The sequence below is a fragment of the Equus caballus genome, chromosome 11, assembly GCF_041296265.1.
Source record: "Equus caballus isolate H_3958 breed thoroughbred chromosome 11, TB-T2T, whole genome shotgun sequence".
NCBI lineage: Eukaryota > Metazoa > Chordata > Mammalia > Perissodactyla > Equidae > Equus > Equus caballus.
Genome location: NC_091694.1, coordinates 44,795,661 through 44,809,019, shown reverse-complemented (window position 1 = coordinate 44,809,019; position 13,359 = coordinate 44,795,661). Strand labels below are relative to the sequence as shown.

Sequence of the window (13,359 nt, the reverse complement as noted above, 5' to 3'; positions counted from 1 at the left end):
CGACCAAGTGTTTCTATGGAGTGCGACATTCAGGAGAAAAAAGAGGAGGGCAATTAACTTTCCCCTGGCCACGATCTCCTAAAGAGCAAGTCGCCTCCTTATTTGTGCCGTATGTCTTCAAATGCAGTATGGCTTTTGTTGGTGCTGGCCTAAAGGGACCGATGTTCCATGAAGGGCTGTCACTTTCTTTCTCTTTGTACACCTCACTTTACCTTTCTCTACATCTTACAGCACTTTTCCTCTTGTTCACTTGTGAATCCCCATCTCTGGATCTGTATCTCTCTCTATTTTCCTGTATTGTGGCCTTTTTCTTCCTCGTAACTTTATCTATCTCGGCCTCTTCCGATGGATCTTCTTCCTAGGCTGTATTTCTCCTATGGGTCTCCATGAGACTCTCCATGTCTCTTCCCATCCCTTCATTTCTCCTTTTGTCCTCCTTCCTGCTCTGTCTCTGCTTCATATGTCCCTAATGCAGAAATGAAGTGTAGTTCTAAACAAAGTAACTTTTATTTCAGAATAGAGTTTCATTTTCTGTTATGATTTTTTTTTTTTTTTTGGCGGAAGATTAGTCCTGAGCTAACATTTGCTACCAATCCTCCTCTTTTAGCTGAGGAAGACTGGCCCTGAGCTAACATCCATGCCCATCTTCCTCTACTTTATATGTGGGACACCTACCACAGCATGGCCTGCCAAGCGGTGCCATGTCCGCACCCGGGATCTGAACTGGCGAACCCCAGGCCACCAAAGCGGAACGTGCAAACTTAACCCCTGTGCCCCCAGACTGGGCCCTCTGTTATGACTTTTTAAGTAGATGAGTAGATGGAGACCTCCAAGTTCGCTTTCAGTTCTGGAGCTTGATAGGAAGATGTTTCATGTGTGAATCTGAACCGTTTTTCCTGAAGATGCATTTTTCTGGATAGGAAGAAGATGTCCTCGATCAAGGGTAGCGGCCCATACATCACATATCTTAATGACATTCACTTGAGTCTTCTCAAAGTATTTCATAAGTAAATATGGTATTTTCAGTTTAAGGCTGGAGATACCAGGGAGCAGACATTGGAGAGTCCTGTGTCTTATCCCCTAATGGTGTCCAGATTGGGGCCTAAAGTAATGGGTGAGATGGGGACTAAAAAGCAGGATCATATACCTCGGCGGCAGAAGAAACCATCGAGAAATCCCACCACAGCCTTCCCAAACTGAGAGCTTTATAAATTCCTGTTCAAGGGGTGAGACCCAGATTTGCTAAATGAGTCTTATCTTGACATCTACTAACCTAAACTTCACTCTTGAAACCCATGTAAGAAGCATAATTAAAAACTCCTTAAGTCCCCACCCTAACAGCATGACCTAGTTGAAATCACTCTGCAACATGAATCAGGATCCCCAGGTTCTACCTTGTGCCTTGCCACTTCATAGGGTGGCAAGTCAGTTTACCATTCTGTACCTAAGTTTCTTCATCTATAAAATGAAAATATGTCCACCTACTTCTCTGGGTTATTTTGAGAACCAAGGGAGATAATATATGGGAAAGTGCTTTGAAAAATTCTAAAGTTATGTATAACTATAAAATGGTGTTAATAATAGCAGCATCAGAGCCCATAAACTCCACTCCGCACATTTATATTTGTGAGTAAAGAATTAGGAAAGCGGTTATTAATCAGAAGCTGTATTATGCAAAATACTCTCTTCTTGCTTATAAGTTTGAAGGCAGAAAGTACTCAGTTCAAATCCCAACTCTGCCACCAGCAATGGGACCTTGGGGAATTTTTTTTTTTTTTTTGGTGAGGAAGATTCTCCCTGAGCTAACATTTGTGCCAATCTTCCTCTATGTTGTATGTGGGATGCCACCACAGCATGGCTTGATGAACTGTGTGTAGGTCCATGCTGGATCTGAACCCATGAACCCTGGGCTGCTGAAGTGGAGCACATGAATTTAATCACTACATCACCAGGCAGGCCCCACCTTGGGCAATTTTTTAATTGCTCTGGGTTTCGCTTTGCTCACACACACACACATACACACACGCACAGTGAGGATAATAGATTTTTCTTGAGAATCCAATGAGATAATGCATGCAAAACGTTTGCCGCAGTGCCTGGTACACAGTAAGCACTCAATAAGCATTAGCTTAAAAAAGTATCAAACAGGGCCAGCCTTGTGGCCTAGTGGTTAAGTTTGGCCAGCTCTGCTTTGGCAGCCCAGATTCAGTTCCCGGGCATGGACCTACACCACTCGTTGGCCGGCCATGCTATGGTGGCATCCCACATACAAAATGGGAGAAGATGGGCACAGATGTTAGCTTAGGGCGAACCTTCCTCCACACACACACAAAAGTATCAAACACTTGTTGAGCACTTAGAATGTGCCAGGCCTAATTTAGCATACAAAATGAAAAGACGTGGTCCTTGTTTCAAAGAGCTAACAGTTTTCAGAGGGTGGGGGACATACATACAAATGAAAAACAATATGCTTCCTATTCCAATTGAAAGGTGTTTAGAAAATGAAACTTATAAATCTGCCTGGAAGAGATAGGTAGATAGAAACCTTCCTGAAGGAAATGTTTGACTCAAGACTTTTGAAGGGGAAGTAGAAGGTTGTGTGAAAAAAGGCTTCGTGCTTTTTATTTGGCTTTATCCCTTGCCCACAGGCGTTTGATTGCTTGAAAAGCCAAGGCTCATGTTAATGCTTGTTGGCCTTCTGGTGATTCAACCTAAACATTCCAGTGACGTCATGAGCATGATTTTGGAAACTGATTTTACTTGCTATTTTCTATATCTGAAACATCTGTTGTTTTATTTTCATTTCATAGCCTCCTTAAGAGCTGTACAAACAACTTCTTGTGTAGGGAATAGATTGGTTCCCACCACTTAAAAGTGTTAGTATCGGGGCTGGCCCCGTGGCCGAGTGGTTGCGTTCGTGCGCTCCGCTGCAGGCGGGCCAGTGTTTCGTTGGTTCCGGTCCTGGGCGTGGACATGGCACTGCTCATCAAGCCACGCTGAGGTGGCGTCCCATATGCCACAACTAGAGGGACCCACAACGAAGAATATACAACTATGTACCGGGGGGCTTTGGGGAGAAAAAGGAAAAAAATAAAAGAAAAAAAAAGTGTTAATATCGTTGGTGCGTGTTGCCGATCCCTTTAAGGAGAGAAGGCAGGGAGGACTTGTCACCACTTGTCCCTCTCTAGAAAAGCTGCAGCTGGAGGTCACTAGGATAAATGGAGGTGACAAGGATTTGTTCTTCTGGAGAGAATGGAAAGTTTACAGATAGCTGTCCTTGGTCCACTTGCAAATGTGAAAATACAGAAAGCTTTCTATTTGCTGGATACCTTGCTACCAAACTGAAGTGTCTTTCTCATTTCACCAAATACGTTAGCAGTGAATTTAGGAGTCAGAGATGTTTCCCTAAGTGGAAGAAATTTCAGGCTTTTCTTTGGGCTTTCTGCTTCTTTGATGGCAGCTAAATCCCTCGAGAACATTTAAGGAGATGTTAAAAGCTGTATTTATTCTCTGTTTCTACACCAGTAACTGCCATGTCAGAGAAATTTAATTGGCATCTAACAGAAATCATCTGTTACCTTATAAAAGTCATAGAATTTAGAGCTGCAAGAAGCTTAAAGAGCTTGTAATCCAGCCCTTCCTCATTTCACAGGTGAGGAAACTGGCCCAGACAGGCTGAGCCCAGAGTCCTCCTAGGGGGCTGTGGTGAGCATTTTGCATGATGTTGATTTCAAGAGAACCATAGTACCTTTCAGTTGCAGTGGACATAAATGAATTGTATTTTCCCCAACGTTTGGTAGCTGATGAAGATACAGATCAAAGTAAAGTAAAACTTTAGGAAGTCCCAAGAGGGGGAGAAGCCAGTAATACTGAAGGTACTGTATTGGCCCGTATGACTGGCGCTGAGTGAAAATGAGATCCATCCCAAGTCACTCAATTTTAGGGCACATGGCCCAATAAGTTTTAAATAAGAACACGTTGTCGACAACAACAAAATAGTCACCAAGACTCTGGATAGTATCTTGACCCAAAGCCGAGACGCAGTAGCACAGAAAGTCTTCAGACTTGATATTCCACCTCGATGTGTAGATGGAGAGAGGATTCTGCGGCAGGATTTAATGTTTTTCAGAGCGACCCCCCTCTGGAGAAATTGCAGCAGTTGGCAGGGCATAGAAAAGCCATCTCTGGCCTGCAGAAAGATCATTTTCTTAAGACTTCTGTTTGGAAGCAAGTGTGCTTGGTACATAAGCCAGGCGGGCAGATGGCTAAAAGCCCACCCACCCTCTCTTTCCTTCCCCCAAAGAGAGATGCCCACTGCACCCTGTGCGGAGCGCTCGCCTTGGGGGTAGGGGTCTCGATCGAGTGTGTTTTCCTACCTGAGCTTCTGGGGCCCTCCTCCCGACCCTGCCCCCTTCGCCCGGGGCTGGGGAGGAGAAGGGCGCTAGGGGCAGGTGCGGGGCATTTCGTCTGCCGGGCTGGTCCCCGACGGAGGGGGAAGCGTTTGCGGTGACGGAACAGAAGCCCCGAGACCTCGGCCCTTCCCGCCACTGCCTGGGCCCGGCTGCGGCCACACGCGCGCCGCCCGTCCGGGGCGCAGCGTCCGGGCGCTCGGAACCCACACACGGGACCGCGCGCCCCGCGGCTCCAGGCCGGGGCAGCAGCTCGCCGCCGCCGCGCATTCCCTCGCCGGCCGGCCGCCCGGGGCAACCCAGGGAAGCCTCCGGGCCCAGGGGCGGCGGCGGCGAGACCCCGCCCCGCCCGGCCGGCCCGCGCCTATCGCGGCCGCCGGCCTGGTCACGCGGAGAGTGGCGCTGCGGGCTCGGGGCCAGAGCCCGGCGGCTGCCGGAGTCGCGGCGGGCCGGGGCCGGGGCGGGGGTGGAGGGTGGAGGGTGGAGGGTGGAGGGTAGAGATAAGGGCGGGCGGGCCGCGCCAGTCTCGGAGCCGCGAGGAGCCAACCTGTGCCACGCCGAGGGCGCCGAGCGAGGCGCCGACCCCCGCGCACCCATGCTGCTGACGCTGACCTGGGGCGCACTCTTCTTCCCCGGGCTCTTCGCGCTCTGCACCTGGGGGCTGCGCCGCGCGCGGCCCGAATGGACCGACACCGACTGCGTGATGATCAGCACCAGGTACGGGGCGAGGCCGGCGCCGGCCGCCCCACCCCGCCGCGCGCAGGCTGCCCGGCCACCCGCCCCGCCTGCGCCCGCCCCTGCGCCGAGCTGAGGGCGGAAAAGGGGGGCGACAGGAAGCGAGGGGGCTGCCTCCCTGGTCCTTGCCCCTCTCTGTGGCGCTGGCCAGAGCTCTCCGAAGACCCTGCGCGACCTGCCCTGGAGGGAGAAGGGAGGGTGGAGGGCTGCCCACGCGGGTCGGGATGGGCAGGGAAGCCTCCTACCGACGTCCGCCAGCTGCTTTGGGGGTCGGGGGCGCGGCGGCGGCCCTACCATTTTCCTCACCGCACTGGCAGCCTAGGGGCAAGTCAGGTTGAGGAGTTGGGCTTTACACTGTCCGCAGGACTAGATTGAGCGCGCTCCCCTTCCCTCCCTTTTTTTCTTTTCTGCCGCTCCTTAGGCTGGTTTCTTCAGTCCAGGCTGTGTTGGCCACCGGGTCAGGGATCATCATCATCCGCTCCTGTAGCGACGTGATCACCGACAGGTAACATCCAGTGCCAGGTGAAAGCAGCACAAATAACAGCGCCAAACTTTTTCTAAGTTTCCACCTTTTAGTGATTCGCAGGCATGCACACGCTCTTAGGTAGCTGGCTGATAAATGGGAAAACTCGGGCGCTCTAATTAGTCTCCTCCTCCTCTCTTTACCTCTTTGAGCATAGCCAGCTTAGGAGAAAGTAAACTGAAGAAATGCTAGAAAATGGCAGAATCTAAGTCTAATCTGAGGTATTAGAGGACAGTGTGGTCCATTGATCCCAGTTCTTTATGAGTTAGACAAGTGTGAAAATTATTCAAAAGTGGGAGTATGGCTTTTGGTTTCTTTGGGTGACCTCCCTGGGTCCTGCTCCGGAGCATTCATTGGCCAAGATATGTCCAGTGTGGTCAGCAGAGCCCTTCCATGGAAAGGAACAAATCCACCACCGCTTTCCTTGCAAATGCTGCTCTTATCTTTCCTCTGGATTTGGTAAGAGCAATGAAGAGGTTTCTGGCGCTCTTAGAAAACTGACTTGTATGTGTATTAGAGCTCAGTCCAGAAGACAGGTCAGGAAATGTGCATCTACTGAAACAAATCAAAGACCAGAGTGGTCTACTTTGTATAGTATTCAGAGCTGGGCAGTGGTGGTGCTTTTTTTTTAAAGCCATCCTTATCACCTGTCTCCCTAGAACCACCCTTGCTTTCTCTCAGTGACGTTGCAGAGCCATCATCAAATGTGCAGGGAAGGTCTAGCGGCCTTTCTGGTCCTATTCTCCTGTTGACTCTGCAAAGTGTCCTGCTTTACACCTGTTGAGACTGGAATGGGAGAGGAGCCTGAGCGGGGCATCTGTCTCACTGTGACCTGCCAGTGTAGTATCAGGATCTTACTTGGGATTAATCCGGCCACCATGATGTTTATGCTTCTCTTCTTATGATTCTTTTTACACAAAACCAGTTATTGACGATGAATTGTAGATGCTGAGAGAAGACAGGTTAAGTGACCTTGATTGTAAACACCAAAGGCTAATGGTGTTTGCTTGGCTGGGCTCAATTTTTATTTTAATTGAGCATTTTCTGATCATGCAGCAAGCTCCCTCACTGCCCCAAGTTTGTCAGATCAAACTTGAAACCAGACTCCTTTGCAAAGATGAAACTAAGACAAAGGCAGCCCCGTGGCACTAGCTCTAGCTGACGTGAGGGCAAGCAGCAGACAGCCACTACACATTTCAGAAAAAGATGTCTGCATACGAGTCACTTCCAGTTCTATAGCCCCATTCTTGTTTTCCCCTCAGAAGCCGTGTGTCAGAGGCTTGAGCATAGCAGCAAACCTGAGTTTGGTTTTCAGGTTCCTCCTCTTGTCTATCTTTATGCCTGAGATTGTCTGCTTGCAAAATGGAGACGGACACATTTCTGTGCCCTCTACCTTTACATGGATGTACAAGGATGCTCTAAAGGCATCTAGATGGTCTAAAAAGGGGCCTTTTGGGGCTCATATACTGTATACCCAAGTATTTTTCTATTATACGCCTTTTCATTTTATGCCTTCATATAGAATGTCTGTAGATAGAAGGGAGTATCTATAACCCCCCCCCCCCCAAGGTATATGCAGAATGTGTTGTGGGGCCAAGGATTTCATCCTATTCTTAAAGAGGTCCAGATCCCTAAAGGGCTAAGAGTCGCAGCTCTAGGCAGTTTTCTCAATTTAGGCACTTAAATTTGGATAGTACTTTTTATGTTTAAAATGACTGTGACACTTGTAGTTTTTTAATCTTCGCAATAACTTTGTCAGGGAAGTAAGTCAAGGATTAGCATCTTCATTTTATAAAGAAAGCTAAGTTCCAGGCCAGTGGTAGTTAAGATTCTAATCCAGATCTCTTGCTAATAAATCTTCAGAGAATTCCACCTAACAATCGCAGTTTCAGATCTTACTGAATTCGTACTGTGTGCAAAATATTAAAACCCTAGGCTCCACGCAAGGGGAGAGGCCAGTCATATTGCAGCTGAGCTTTTTAGTGGCTCTTCATAGTTATTTTACTTGGAATTGCTTCAAGAAAGTACTGGAGACCATAGATAGGCAGTAGAATAAGTAGTGCATCTTTTTTGTCTAAATGGAACTTGGTTAATCAACTTACCTGCCTGTATATTATATTTGCCATTACTTACTTGTTTGCATGTTTCATCGTTTATGCATTATTTAGTTATGCTGTGGGAAGGGTGGACTCACTCAGGAACAGAAACTTGACTGGCACCCTCACAGAGTATATTCCCAATGTTGGAGTTTAGTGGACTGGCCCCTTAGGAGGTCGTCTGAGACAAAGTTAGAAATACAGATTCGAGGGCCCTAGGCGTACCATTTATAGTCGCTGGGGAGTGGAGCCCTTAACAGACACTGCAGATGATTCTGATGTCCAATTAGTGTAAGAACCATAAATTTTTTCTTCTACCTAACACATGGGTACTCAATAAAAACTTGCTGACTTAGTGAATCTAATCCTTCTCAGCGTAGTACATGGTTTCAATTTAGATTTTTTCACATAAATTTTCTGTAGAATTATGATCATTTGGGAACAAAATGTGGAAATTATAGACTTTCCCTCTAATCTGTTCTAGGACAGTGATAAACTATCATTTCAACTCAGCAAATATTGATTCAACCCCTTTGGACAAGTAAATGGGATTAGTGTCTCTTGTCCCAGCTTCTCTTTTGGTATCTGACTGCTGTAAGGTAGTCCTTGGGCTCTGGGCTCATTTCCAGACAAATTTTTCGTAATGAATAGAATTGGGATTAGCCATAGAATGGTAAAGAAAACGACCGGTTTCCTTCCCAGGAACTCCCGAGAGTGGGTTGCAAGCAGATGCAAGAGGAAACTCCTAACTATTGAGCAACTGAGTGGAGTTAAACTGGAAATATGGGATTTGGGACACCTTCTAAACCAGTTTCTTGGCGGGGCTGTTGAATCATTGGTAGAGGTATCTATCCCAAAGTCAGCTTCTACCACAAAATGTTGGAAAGTCCATTACAAATGAGTAGCTAAATCAGGCAAATAGAACAGCTGGTCACCTAAACATGTGGGGCCGAGTGGACACCTGCTTTCTGCCTTTGGCACTCCTGAATTTGCCCTGTAATTTAGAGAAAGTTGTTCACTCTCCTTATTTATCAGTTTCAGCATCTTCATGGTAAAGTATTTGGAGTAAAAATGGCTAAGTACAAAGCTGAAGGGAATGTGTTTGAGAAGAGGCTGACTTTGAGCCTTCATAGTTGCTATCCATAATTATTCCATGGACCTTTCATATGCTTTCTTTCAGGCACTGGCTTGCCCGAGAATATATCTGGTTTTTGGTTCCATACATGATCTATGACACCTACGCCATGTACCTCTGTGAATGGTACCGAACCAGAGACCAGAACCACAGACATTCCCTCACAACTTTTCAGAACTTCCTAAGTAAAAACCGCCTCATGATCACGCACCATGCAGTCATTCTGTTTGTCCTTGTCCCCGTTGCACAGGTATGGCCTCCCAGGACAGCCACCAGCAGCCTTGGTCCCTTGTTTCTCCTGTTGAACTGCATATCTTGACCATTACTTGGGAGTCAGGATTGCCCTTCTTTTCCTTCCCTTACCTCTGGCACCCACTCTCATGCCAGCTGCTTTTGCAATTAAATCCCCAGGCAAATCATAGAGAAAAGAATCAAATCTGAAATGTTCGTGATCCTCCTTCCAGCCATCCCCCAGCCCTCTGTGATTCCTTAGCATTTGTCGAAGGTTCTGTCTTTAGTTCACACAATATAAAATACAATACAAAAGAACATAAAATTTGTTTTAAAAAAATGAGAGCTTAGTCAACTAGTTACTTGCTCTAACAGTGCCAGAGAGTACTGTATACATAATTTTGATGTCACAAAAGCACAGACTTTCAAAGCAAATAGCCTCATAATTTCTCCCCATATCCATGTTTCCCAGAAAAAACCAAGAAGGAAGAGAGATGGGAATGCAGAGAGGAAGCTAGTAATTCCTGAGTGCCTACCACGTGCAGGCGCTTGATTTAAGAGCTCACAGCTTTCCATTGATAATTAGAAATTATCAGGAATAGTTAGAAATTGTTAGCTCTGTGCCATAGAGGCAGAAGCTGGGGCTCTAAGAGTTTCTGTGCCTCAGTGGCCCTAAGTGAGGAGCTGCTCGTCTGCTGTGCTGTGCTGCCTTCTTGAAAAGATAAAGTGAGAGTGCACCACACTCTTTAAGAAGTCTCTCTTGATTGCTTTGGGTCCCTAACATCTAGCACAGGGCCTGGCACGTTTTGTTGAACTGGACTAGCTAAGTGCCCTTGGCATGACTAAGTTAGACACCCAAAAGTAGGCTGCAGAGTTCCTTCCGGCTAACACTGAAATTCAGACAAAGCTTAGTGTGTGATGCAATCAGCTAATCTGAAATTGCCTCTGGATCCTAGAATCCTCTGGATTCGACTGTCAAAGTGCTATTGCTCTGGAAGTATCAGAATATTAACTGGGTTTACACTTGCCCAGTTAGCATTTCCCTTTCCCTTCGTGGTCTCTCAGGGTTACCCTTTTCAGTAGCCCTAGTTAGAATTTTCCTTCCGGGGGTTCCTCAACCTCCGTTTCTCATTTCCCCCTTTTCTCTTTTCATCTGCAGAAGCTCAGGGGAGACCTTGGGGACTTCTTTGTTGGCTGCATCTTCACAGCAGAACTGAGCACTCCATTTGTGTCGCTGGGCAGAGTTCTGATTCAGGCATGTATGAAAGAAATGGCAGAAACAGTGCAGAGGGAGCGGACTCTGCTTCTCTTTGGCACATTGTGGGGTTTGGAGAAACCCCTTAGTGCTAGGAAGAGCGGGATAGGAGACCCTTGAACAGACTTATAGGCCAGTTGGTCATCTGAGCCAGTGGAGATGAAATTGTAAGTTTGATCCAAACTTCACACAGCTTTGTATGTATTTATTTCTGGCCACAGATTTTTTTTTTAATCCACTGTTCCTGTGCTCCTGTCAGCGGGGTGGCTTAGGCCCAATTCAACATCGCTATTGGAAAAGCTACGAGGCTATGTGCATGCATAAAGACAGCAGCGCTCAATCTTTTCTACAAGTGTCAGAAAACTGGATACTTGGCATTCACTGTTGCGGGTCTTGGGCTTGTCATTCCCTGAAGGCCCAACCTCTCAGTGACCCTGCATTCCCCTTCCCTCTTCTTTTGCAGCTAAAGCAGCAGCACAGCCTTCTGTACAAGGTGAACGGGATTCTCACGCTGACCACCTTCCTCTCCTGTCGGATCCTTCTGTTCCCCTTCATGTACTGGTCCTACGGCCGACAGCAGGGACTCAGCCTGCTCCGAGTGCCATTCAGTATCCCCTTCTACTGCAACGTGGCCAACGCCTTCCTCATTGCTCCTCAGATCTACTGGTTCTCTCTGCTGTGCAAGAAGGCAGCCCGGCTCTTTGACACTCCCCCAGCCAAAAAAGATGGTTAATTGCTCCCAGGAGTCAGCCAGTGAGGGTGCCTCCTCACACTAGCTGCCTTCTTCACTCAGTATTCCATGGACCAGATTGTGCCCTGGGTGGCCTCAGCCTTTTGGGTATTGATAAGCAGATGGGTTTGAGTTTTTCTACAGAATATTCATATTACCTCCCTCTTCTAACCTGCCCCTTTTGCAAAAGCACTTTTTTCTTAGTAACAACGATCGGGTCCTATCAGACCTCCATTGGCAGCAAGTGGTTTTAATGCAAGCTCAAGGATGCTTCCTTGGGTTTTATCTCAAGGGCTCTGGGAGGTAGAAGCATGGGGTGTGGAGATAGGTGGACCAGGGCAATAAGTATTTGGGCCCCCGCCTGGCCCTAATACTGGTGGCTACCCACCTTTCCAACCACTCAGGGCAGTATCCACACATACTGGGCCAGCAGAAGCAAGTGATGACTTGGTTCTTGCAATAATTTCTTGTGATGTTGGCCTGGGAAAATCGTTGTGGGTAGGTAGTTTTTTATTGTTTACTAGATAAGCCATTGGTCCTTTGCCTCATCCTTTCATCCACGTGCCAACATTGAATTCTGGTGTCTACTGACTTCCAATCAGAAGTCTCACTGGCAGGGGAGGGTAGGAGGCAGGGATGGGAACCTGAAGCACTTGAGTAGGTAGGAAGGCCAACAGGTCTGCACCTTTGCAGGCTGACTTGGTAAAGACCAGTGTCAAACCTGTGAGCTTGTTGTAAACACAAATATTATTCCCTTTTAAACATGTCCCCACAAGCCCAGCTTTCCCCCATACCCACACGCACAGGATGCTCTTATGAAAAACTAGGGGTGAAGTGAAAATGACGGCTACCGAGCTATTTACTGGGTAATCCCACTCTTTGACACTGTCCTTTTCATATGCAGTAGAAATGGACTTCTGTATTCCAAACCGTGACAGACTGCCTCCTGATATAAGCCACAGCTTGTGGTCCAAAGTCTGTTCCTATGGGAGTATATCGCCATCTAGCCAGAGGCTGGAGAGCAAGAGTGCAAGATAGTCTTGGCCAAAATGCATCCTGTGGACTGACTCCTTCACCCACCATTTGCAACTGGGGTCCTCTGGTGCCAACGCTAATCATTCCTCATCAGCTAGGATGGGTTTTAGAAACTGTGCTACCATGAAGTTTTTTTTCAAGTGGCAGTGAAAGACTAGAGTTTTTAGTGTCTTAATTCATTGTTGTCCACGAACTCTTAAAGTACTGAGTATGTAACAGTCTCAAATTTTGACTATTTCAGTCTTTAATGGGTGCCATTTAAAAAACCTAAAGTGCTGTAATTTTTTTTTACTGTTTACTATCAGTATATCTTTATAAATCATCCCTGTGATGATTAAGCTGCACTAATATTTCCCAACTTATTCTCATTTGTGAAATACATCAGTACCAACTTCCTGTAAGATCCATCCTGTGACCTGACTTTTCTGGCCGCTGTGTGCTATTACTGTTTCTGATCTGTGTTCGCATCCATGCAGCCAGCAGGGGTGGGTGTTGGGGGTGGGGGAGGTTAACGCTTTCAGCCTCCAGGAGAGCCTAGCTCATACCTTACTTTAACGCGTTTCTGCAATTCATGGTTCCAAGAACACATTGCAGGGTCCTAGAGTTCAAGCCCAGTGGTCACATAACTTTAGGCCCTTTCTTCTCTTCCTAGGTGAATCCCAGTTAGGAGTTGGGAGGGTGGAAACCCAACAGTAGGCCACAGAGCCAGCCCGCTTTAGGTGGGAGCGGGGACCTGAATAATGCCCCATTTTGAGTGAGGGTATGGATATGAAGGAGGCGACGGGATATATCCTTTTCCCTTCTTGCCTCCCAAATTAAACACCTCACCAAACAGTTCTCATAGTTCTGTAATACACCCTGGACACCTTTAATTTGCATTTTTATGCTTCTGCCTGCTCTCACTCTTGAAAACCATGACAACCCACCCCAGGCAGAAGATAATTACACCCACCCTTTAAACACAGCAGAGATGTGTTTACCAGACTTGGTTTTAGCACAGCCCCTTCCGGATCGACCGAATGGTTGGAGCTAAGACCGTATGGCAGAAGTCCTCAACCAGGAAGACACCATTTTCTTGAGGTCATTAATCTGCCCCCTAACATTGACTTTTCTGGGTCCAATCCTCTCCTTTTACAGTGGTATGGGCCTTTTGACCACACAAATCACATGGCCAATTGGTGGCAGAAGAGTTCTTTTCCTAGTTGCTGCC

At 47.2% G+C, this 13,359-nt stretch overlaps 1 protein-coding gene and 1 long non-coding RNA gene across 5 annotated transcripts; one reads left to right on the top strand and one right to left on the bottom strand.

The window, feature by feature from the left end:
* Positions 1 to 2,595: 2,595 nt before the first annotated feature.
* LOC111775711 (uncharacterized) lies at positions 2,596 to 5,147 on the bottom strand. Its single transcript, XR_002811645.2, has 2 exons — positions 4,957 to 5,147; positions 2,596 to 4,189 (listed from the first exon to the last, which is right to left on the bottom strand). It is a non-coding gene; the product is annotated as an uncharacterized lncRNA (long non-coding RNA).
* On the top strand, positions 4,383 to 12,550 carry TLCD3A (TLC domain containing 3A). Of its 4 annotated transcripts, none has more exons than XR_011423395.1 (5): positions 4,383 to 5,126; positions 5,566 to 5,666; positions 8,944 to 9,148; positions 10,289 to 10,384; positions 10,848 to 12,550. XR_011423395.1 is itself a non-coding variant. In XM_023653186.2 (5 exons), exons 1-5 carry the CDS (start codon positions 5,005 to 5,007, stop codon positions 11,115 to 11,117), a joined length of 777 nt encoding a protein of 258 aa, XP_023508954.1. In that variant the 5' UTR covers positions 4,414 to 5,004; the 3' UTR covers positions 11,118 to 12,550. The 4 variants fall into 4 exon arrangements, 3 of the variants coding, with proteins under 3 accessions (XP_070083916.1, XP_023508955.1, XP_023508954.1); XM_023653186.2 differs by having other exon boundaries at positions 4,414 to 5,126; positions 5,566 to 5,649; XM_023653187.2 differs by lacking the exon at positions 8,944 to 9,148 and having other exon boundaries at positions 4,387 to 5,126; positions 5,566 to 5,649.
* Positions 12,551 to 13,359: the final 809 nt, after the last annotated feature.